Below are 9998 nucleotides of genomic sequence, written 5' to 3' on the forward strand. Positions count from 1 at the left end.
ATTTATTGGAAACATAATATCCCCCTCTACTAACTTTTAGATTTCATTTGCAAACCACTTCTAAGGGAATTCTATGAGAAGTTCAAAGTTTAGAGGAACTCCGTGGGGCATCAAAATTCAGGGGGTTTATGTAAATTAAACAAAGTCGATGTGATTCATGTGCTAAACCACCAAACTTCAGGGGCTCTTGTGAAATTAACCCTTGCCCCTTTCCTACAGCTATCAATACCTCGGCTCCCTAAGTTCTCAACGTCCCGAAAAAAAACCAACAAAAAAAGGAGGAAAGAAAGGGGGAAAAAAAAAGGGGAAAATGGCGAATATTGACATAGAGGGATTACTGAAGGACCAGCTGCTGGTTGACGGCGAAGGGAGAGCGAGGATGCCGAAGACCAAGATCGTGTGCACGCTGGGCCCCGCGTCTCGGTCGGTGGAGATGATTGAGAAGCTGCTGAGGGCTGGGATGAATGTCGCCAGGTTCAATTTCTCGCATGGGACGCATGAGTATCATCAGGAGACTCTTGATAATCTTAGGATTGCGATGCATAACACTGGGATCCTTTGTGCTGTCATGCTCGACACCAAGGTGAAGGAAAAGGCCAAAATGTTCGATTAATTTATTCTATGAAATTTATTGGGTTAATAAGCTACAAGATTTACTCCAAATTGGGGGCTTATGTTGATGGTATTAATACGTGGGTGTATTAATACGTGAGTATAGTCCCATGTCGGATAGGATAGGAAGGAAAGAGTTATGAATTTAAAATAGGAGTTGGACTCAATGCTTAGTAGTTATAGCTTTTAGAGCTATGAATTTAAATTAGGAGTTGGGACCGATGCTCAGTAGTTATAGCTTTTAGGTTAAAATTAGTTCCTAGCATCTCTTTATACAGTTTTTAATTGATGGAATGAATATACTGCTTTCAAATTTGCTTGTGATGTAACTTTTAGCCAAGTTTTGAAACTAGGGGCTTATTTGGCAACTCCTTCAATAACTTGGATAAATGTATTAACTTGGATAAGGATGTATAATGTATTTGACAAAAAATTGTAGAAGATGGAACTAGTTCTTTTTTTAAAAAAAAGAGACTTGTTATCTTTGGACCACCTCTATCTTGGTTCAATCCTAGACCGGTTAAGACCTTAACCGGATTAGCATGAAGTTGCCAAACACACCTAGTAGTTAGCGAGAGTTCTGTATTTTGGGTTTTTTTTATATACTTAATCTGAAATCGTACTTGATCTGAGTCAAACCTTTTCGTGGATGTTGGTGTGGTAAACTGTTACGAACCGTCAAATAATTACATTACATGAAAAGATATCTAAGATTGCCTTGATGCATAAAGAGTAGTATAATAACTTCTGTAATATATTTAAGAGTGTCTTGATGTACAGAGAGTAGCATGTTTGGTATATTTTGTTGTTGTATAGTACAGTGGGAGGGAACTCAAATGTGTACTCCTTTCACTCTTGAATCATTTGAACCATGTTCATGTTCCTCGTTTATTGAATATGAATTGTGAGTTTAATAGCTGAATTGTGATTTTAGCAAAATGAATATTAAATCCGAACTCTTGACAATATCCTTATCAGGGTTGGTATTTGGTAAGAGAGAACAAATAAACAACATGTAGCCAGAAAAAGACTTAAAATCCCTGAATAAAAAACAAAGGGGAGGAGGTAAAGGAGCAAGGGAATGAGTGGAGGGTTGCTTTCCTCCCAGTATGGGCACTTGAAGCAAACACGGATGCTCATTTCTGTTGAAACTAATCCAAATTCAATTAGGTTGTCATTAGTAGTTAGTTCTATCCATAAAAGTTTAGTTCTACTAGGAATTGGTTCATATATCTTATCTATAATATTTAGTTATTTTATCTTTAGACGTTCATGTCATATTGGAATTCTTGTAAAATTAGATTGCTAAATTACTTAAGCAGTTACTGTAGCAAGTTGCTGTAACCGAAAATTATTAAGCCTGAGATTAACAAAATCTTGTTTGCTTCTCCCTACAACCCTTCATATACTTTATATGTCTATTTGAGTTTTAATAGTGTTTTTGATCCAACAATAGTATCAGAGCCATGAAGAATCTAAGCGGGATGACGTCGCTTTCTATTCCTATATTGGATGGGAAGAATTATCACCGATGGAGAGTGCAGATATAGGTGTTGTTTGAATATCGAGATAAATTAGGTGTCGTAGTCACAAATAGCGAAGTGAAGTCGAGAATAAAGCCCATAATGAGATTAAGAAGAAGGATCGAAAGGCGTTATTCTTCATCTATTAAGGAGTTAATGATTCAGTTTTTGAGAAGATCAACGAAGCAACTACGGCAAAGCGTGATATGTTTCCAATAAAGCGTGATGTTTTATTAGCTACAAGTCCGGAGGCTACAAACTCTACAATCCTGCTACAAAGAAGGTGATTGTAACCATAAAGCGTGATGTTTATTTTTTCCTACACACCTCAACATAACGGTGTCGTTGAAAGGAAAAACAAGACCATACTTGACATGGCGAGAAGCATGCTGAAGGTCAAAGGTATGCCAAATTATTTTTGAGGTTGAAGCTGTCTCATGCACTGTTAATTTGTTGAATAGGTCATCAACAAAGAGTCTTGATAATCTCACTCTTGAAAAGGCGTGGACTGGTTATAAGCTAAGTTTAAGACATCTCAAAGTGTTTTGTTCCATTGCTTATGCTCATGTTCTAGTAGAAAAAAGAAAAAAAACTTGATGATAAAGGCGTGAAGATAATTTTTATTGGCTATAAGTCCGGAGGCTACAAACTCTACAATCCTGCTACAAAAAAGGTGATTGTAACTAGAGATATTATGTTTGTTGAAGAAGAAACTTGGAATTGGGATCTAGAAGTAACAACAATTTATGACGTACTCTCCTTGATATTTTTAAAGACGGTGTCCCTGTTGTAACTGAAGAAGCACCACTAGCCTATGCTCTTGAAGCTCCAAACTCCACAAGTTCCATTAGAAGTTGAAAGACCAAGAAGAAATTGTCAACCATAAGTTCTTTTGAGGGATTATGAAGTAACTCCAGATGATAATATTAATGCAGATGGAGATATATTGCACTTTGTAATGTTTATAGATTGTGAGCTAGTTTTGTTTGAAGAGGCTATTCAAGGTTCTAAGTGGATAAATGCAATGAAAGAAGAGATAAAGTTGATAGAGAAGAACAACATGTGGGAGTTTACTAATATCCCGTAAGGACATAAAGCAATCGATGTGATGTGGGTTTTTAAGACAAAGATTAAGGGAAACAGCGAGGTTGGGTTGTATAAAGCATGATTGGTGGCGAAAGGCTACGAGCAAATGCTTAGTTATGATAACCAAGAGGTATTTTTTCCTATTGCTAGAATTAAAACTGTTAGACTAATAATTGCCTTGGCTACACGGAAGCATTGAAATATTCATAAGATTGACGTGAAGTCAGCTTTTCTTAATAGGCTACTTGAATAAGAAATTTTCGTGAAGCAACCACTTAGATTTATGAAGAAAGAGTGCGAGTATAAAGTATACAAGTTGAAGAAAACATTGTACGGGCTAAAGCAGGCGTCGCGAGCATGGACCAAAAGAATAGATTTTTTTTCCAGTAAAGTGGATTTCAGAAGTTCCCCGAGCATTCCTTACATGTGAAGGTAAACAATTCTGGTGATATACTACTATTATCCATTTATGTTGATAACTTGATTTTATTGGCAATAACATCAGTATGATTGAAGAGTTTAAGAAGTTGATGACGCATGAATTTGAGATGATAGATCTTGACTTGATGTCTTATTTTCTTAGTATTGAAGTGGTTCAAGACGATGATGGGATTTTCATATGGAAAAAGAGGTATTGTGCAGAGTTATTTAAAAGGTTTCAGATGTTTGATTACAATCTTATTAGAATTCCTGTGATGGTTGGTACTAAATTATCTCGAAAAGGTGATGGTGCACAAGTTAATCCTATTTATTTCAAGTAAATTGTTGGGAGTTTGAGATATCTCACATGTACAAGTCCAAATATAGCTTATGGAGTTGGTCTAATCGGTAGATGTTTGGAGGTCCCTTGCCAATCTTATCTATAAGTTGCAAAGATAATTATGCGGCACCTAAATGGAACTTATGATCATGGTTTATTTTATTCTTCATCTAACAATTGTGATGTTGTAGGCTATTCTGATAGTGATTGGAGTAGAGTTCATGATAATCGCAAAAGTACTTATGGCTATGTTTTTAATTTTGGTTCCACCGCATTTTCATAGTCGTCGAAAAAGCAGTCCATTGTTGCACTCTTAGCTTGTGATGCAGAGTATGTAGCAGCTACGTCGAGTGCTTGTTAAGTAAATTGGTTGTGTAATGTGCTAAGTAAAATTCATATTCAAGTTGAAGTTCCTACAAAAATTTATGTCGACAATAAGTTCACAATTGATTTGGCGAAGAATCCAGTCATTCCTAAAAGGGGCAAGCATATTTATACTTATTACCACTTTCTACGTGACAATGTTCAGAAGAACGAGATCATGTTGATTTAGTGCAAGTCTGATGATCAAGTTGTAGACATCCTCACAAAGTCCTTGAAGTTTGAAGCATTTGTCAAGCTGAAGCACATGATGGGATTGAAGAGTTTACATAATTTGGATTAAGGGGGAATGTTGAAACTAATCCAAATTCAGTTAGGTTATCATTAGTAGTTAGTTCTATCCGTAAAAGTTTACTTCTACTAGGAATTGCTTCATGTATCTTACTTATACTATTTAGTTGTTTTATCTTTAGAAGTTCATGTCATATTAGAATTCTTGTAACTTTATATCGCTAAACTATTTAAGAAGTTACTGTAGCAAGTTACTGTAGCCAAAAATAATTAAGCCTGAGATTAACACAATCTTGTTTGCTTCTCCCTACAACCCTTCATATACTTTATATGTCTATTTGAGTTTTAATTGTGTTCTTGATCCAACAATTTCCTCTCTTTGAGATAGAGAGGGAAAACTTCAAGGTTCAACTCCTTTCAGTGCAAAATCATTAAGCATGGTACGTTATATATGTTTAGTATCCTGTTTGAACCAGGTTTATCAAAATATGAATTGTAAGTTATCTGTTGGGGATTGGAAAAGCCAAATTAAGGAGATGGACTATGCTAATCTACTTGGATCCAATGGACTCAAAAGGATTAATCCTTTTCAGTTCATGAGTCCAAGCATATTTAATTATCTATCCATCTAATTCTCTTTCCGATGTGAGACCAATTCTCGCACCATCCCTTTTCCAAAACCGAACCCATAAACCGAATGAATGTGACACACCCTATAATTTGCACCTTGGCTCCAATCTAATCAAGTCTAACTAGAGCCCAGAACATATGGCTAACTCGAGACCAGAACATGATTGGCTAACAGAGATAGCCTCTCAACCGCTTCATAGACAAACAAAGTCACACCAGAGCCAAATGTGACAGTATGTGCACTCAATTGAGCCTGAACCTGTTCTGGACCAAGTAAAACTAGAGGGAGTTATAATGCAACATCATGTGCACTCCACCTTGAGCTATAATCTATGCAGTAGAATCTCGAGCAGAGCATCCAATAAACGTCTATCCAACCATGGAGTCTGATACCAATTTCTTTTGGATTGGAAAGGCCCATTAAGGAGATGGACTAGGCTAATCTATTTGGACCTAATTGACTCAAAAAATTAAAGAGAGTCAATTAAGTCCAAGTAGATTAGCCTTGTTCATCTTCTTTAATGGGCCTTTCCAAACCCTAACATTGTCCTAAGTAGGTTTTATCAAAATGGATACTAAGTTCAATTAATGAAATATCCATATCGAGTATCTGTATTTGCGACAACAAAACAAATACCAATATGGAAATGCCAAGTTTTCTCTGAATCTGATCCATTCATGTTCCAATAGATATGCGCAGTATGTGAAACACCTGATGATAAAGGAACCAACATAGGAAGGAGGTGATCTGAGATAAGCAAGTGATGGATGGCTTTCTTTCCTCCCAAAACTAGTATTTGCAAAAAATGTGGACATGAGTTACCTCTTATCGACATAAGGGAAGGCAAAAGAAAGAATTTTGTCACTCATCAAATATTCAGATAAATGTAGTAAACCATGAAATTAATCATTAGTAAATTAACAACAAAAACCAGGATTTATAAGTTGAATTTTAGTATTTTATACCACCTTCATAAGCCGTCAACAGTTTCTACTAACCTTTAATTTTAAACATTTCAAAGCTAACAAATCTTGTTTTGTTTTTGGTTGACATGCTAACTGATTGTCATTTGCATATGTTACTTCTGTTGTTGATAGCATTTTTCTGCGAAGCTCCCTACCCCATAGCCAAATCTAGATTCCAGCATGTGAATCACTGGGGGTTTTGACCATTCTTTTTTTTCTTTCACAAATCACATTTAGAATGTAGTCAGTCTAGAATGAAGAGCTTTAACTTAGGCTGAATCTCATTTCCTCTTGTCTTAGGCTGAATCTCATTTCCTCTTGTCGGAGGCCTAGTTTGAATGTCCCAACCTGCAAATGTTTGGGACTGCAGGCCTGCAGCCCAGGATGCATAGAGGCTAATAGTATATTGTGTAAGCCCTTCTTGATCTATTCCCATAACACAATAACTACTTAAGATTGCTAACATAATAAGTTCTCCCTTTAGTGGAGTTATTTTCCTTTCACGGAGCTATCTTAATTCCTCCAATTTCAGGGCTTTTCTCTTCTTTCTTCAGGATTCCTCCCTCTCCCTTTGCGGTTTTCCTCATCCCTCATGATTAGTACTAATGAAATTGTCTGCATAACTTGATGTTTGTCACAGACCAATAAGAAAAGTCTTTTACAAATATATGAAAGGTTGAACAAAAGTTCATCTAAAAGATGGTATTGTTTTACTTCTACAAACTATATATTCTTGTTTTAAGCACTTCATTTTCTGAAGGCAACTCAACCTTACATGCTGTTGAATATTTTCTCATTGAACTTAAAACCATATCTTTCAACTTGCGTACTCCCATTATACAGACTTATTGTGTTGATGCAGGGACCTGAAATCCGTACTGGATTCCTAAAGGATGCGAAACCCATCCACCTTAAAAAGGGTCAAGAAATTACTATCAGCACTGATTATAACATCAAGGGTGATGAGGACATGATCGCAATGAGCTATAAGAAACTCCCAGTCCATCTGAAACCTGGGAACACCATATTGTGTGCTGATGGTACCATAACCCTGACTGTGCTTTCCTGTGATCCAAGCGCTGGAACCGTGAGGTGCCGCTGCCAGAACAATTCACTATTGGGTGAGAGGAAGAATGTCAATCTTCCGGGAGTTGTAGTGGATCTCCCAACACTTACCGATAAGGATAAAGAAGACATCTTGCAATGGGGGGTTCCGAACAATATTGATATGATTGCTCTATCATTTGTTCGGAAAGGGTCTGATCTTGTTAATGTGCGAAATGTTCTTGGATCTCATGCGAAGCGAATACAATTGATGTCAAAGGTACATTCAAGTTCTGGATCTTGTTTCATAATTTGATTTTTGGTGTTCTTATTCTCTAAAATCATTATTTTCAGTTATACTACTGTGGATTTCAAAATTAGACATGCATGTTTTTAACTTTGGCACGGTTTTTTGAAAGGTTGTATTGCATTATAGTCGTTGTTAGTCCTTAGAATTTTGCTTTTAATGTCAGGCTAGTTTTATCAAACTGGGAATATAATGATCTATTTATTTTTATTTTTAAAACATTTGAGTTGTGAAAACAGATGCTTCAAATCTGATGCTAATAGGAAATCCTATTATGTAGCAATTCCAAAATTATGCTGGAATAACTTGATGTTTATTTAAATGATAAATATCTTGCAAACTTACAAATTGAATCATATTTATTTCACTGCTTTGCTGCGGCAGTTACAACTTACAAATTATAGATTTGTGAAATTTGAGAATTGTTCATATTATGATATGAACTTTTCGGTCAAAACTTTGACCGCGAGGATTTTGACACGCTTGTTGAGTTAAAACCAGTATTAAAAGGGATAAAGTTGACAGCAGCCGCTACTTTGCTTTTTGGCTGCTTATTCTTCTTGATAAAATCAGAGATGTACCTTATATGGCCGATAACAATATATACATCTACCATATTTAAGAACTTTTGACTGTCTGAGTGGTTGTATATTGAACATGTAAACCAACCACGAAAACTAAGACGACGAAGTACATCTCTCTTCATCATGCGTGGTTGTTGCAAGAGCTCTCTGATTTTCCAGCTCTTTATAACCTCCATTAAGAATTACGAAATGTCAAAGTGTTCCTTTGAATGCACCAGAAAGTCGTACCTTTGTCCATCGGAAATTGGCATCATATCCTGTGAGAACTTGAAATTGTGTGGACATTGAGAACATCACAAGGAGTAGTGAACATACTTTAAGAGAACGTGGAATAAATCTGTCAGATTTTATATAGAAATCAAGTGGATGGATGTATGGCGTGCAAAAGAAAAGCAAAAGCTTTTTCGTCCCCTTACCAAAATAAATATCTAGATTTTTCACTCCCAACAAATATTTTTACCAATGCATTAACTTGGGATTTTTCTTCCTCCTAACAATGGTAGAGAACGGCATGCATGCCAACTTCAACCTCTCACAATATATTTCTTACTTTTATGTAGACTTATAGGCAGTTGAATTGAGCTTAGACGGAGTCACTGGAATTTAGGTAGAAGAAGATGTGCATAAGTAATCTCAGAGTGGAAAATATGAAAGACAACTGATTTTTAAAGAATACATGTTCAAATTTGTTCTAATCTCCATTTCTTTATAGGTTGAGAACCAAGAAGGTGTTATAAACTTCGACGAAATCCTAAAAGAAACCGACTCCTTCATGGTAGCTCGTGGCGATCTCGGCATGGAAATTCCAGTTGAAAAAATCTTCCTTGCCCAAAAGATGATGATCTACAAATGCAACCTTGCAGGCAAACCCGTTGTTACTGCCACTCAAATGCTTGAATCCATGATCAAATCCCCTCGCCCGACCCGAGCAGAGGCCACTGACGTAGCAAACGCTGTCATCGACGGTACCGACTGTGTCATGCTCAGCGATCGTGGTGTTGACTCGTGGAGGGACAACAGCAAAATTAGTAGCTAAGTATCGGCCGGCAGTGCCGGTGCTGTCAGTGGTGGTGCCGGTGATGACGACGGATTTTTTTGAGTGGATGGTGAGTGATGAGACGCCTGCGAGGCATAGTTTGGTTTATAGAGGGTTGATACCATTGTTGGCGGAGGGGTCGGCAAAGGCGACGGATTCGGAATCAACGGAGGTGATATTGCAGGCAGCGCTCAGGACGGCTGTGGATAAGAAGCTGGTTAAGGTGGGTGATGCGGTGGTTGCCCTGCATCGGATTGGTGCTGCCTCTGTTATTAAGATCTGCATTGTGAAGTGAGAGACTTGATCACAGGAGAACGTTGTGTTTCTGTTTTACTGTTTTTTTTCCCATGTGTTCCTCAATGCTATCTGTGTTCTGTAAGATTGACAGTCTTCAACAGCGAGTTTGATGGTTGAGGTGGGGCTTGTATGCTTGAAATTGGGTAGAAATCTCCTTTCTTGTGGAATCTTGTATTACTTTGCTGCAATTAATAAAATATTTTTTTACCTCTTCATATTTTTCTTTTCTTCTCTTTGCTTGATAATTAATATGAAAATGAAGATTAAGATGAAGATTTGCCTTCATTAAGAGGCTAGAGCCCTCTTAGAATGTAAATTTTCATCTTTTTATTTTTTATAATATTTTTTTTCTTGCTTTAAATATTTAATGGGCTAGAACCCTCTTGAATTGGATTTATTTTCATGCATTGTAGAGTAGATTTAATTTCATGTCTTTATTTTCTTGCAATTATTTTATAGTATAGATTTATTTACTGCATACTTTAGATTTTATTTTTTTGCACTAGTTGCCAAGAGGCTAGAACCCTCTTGGGAATTAGTT

The 9998-nt window shown here is 36.6% G+C and overlaps 1 protein-coding gene across 1 annotated transcript; it reads left to right on the forward strand.

Annotated features, from left to right (window-relative positions):
• Positions 240 to 9672, forward strand: LOC109825275 (pyruvate kinase, cytosolic isozyme-like). Its single transcript, XM_020392093.1, is given in 4 exon segments — positions 240 to 583; positions 7052 to 7513; positions 8837 to 9111; positions 9113 to 9672. Coding segments are annotated over 4 exon segments (1353 nt in total). The 5' UTR covers positions 240 to 310; the 3' UTR covers positions 9456 to 9672.

The sequence above is a fragment of the Asparagus officinalis genome, chromosome 10, assembly GCF_001876935.1.
Source record: "Asparagus officinalis chromosome 10, Aspof.V1, whole genome shotgun sequence".
Taxonomy (NCBI): domain Eukaryota; kingdom Viridiplantae; phylum Streptophyta; class Magnoliopsida; order Asparagales; family Asparagaceae; genus Asparagus; species Asparagus officinalis.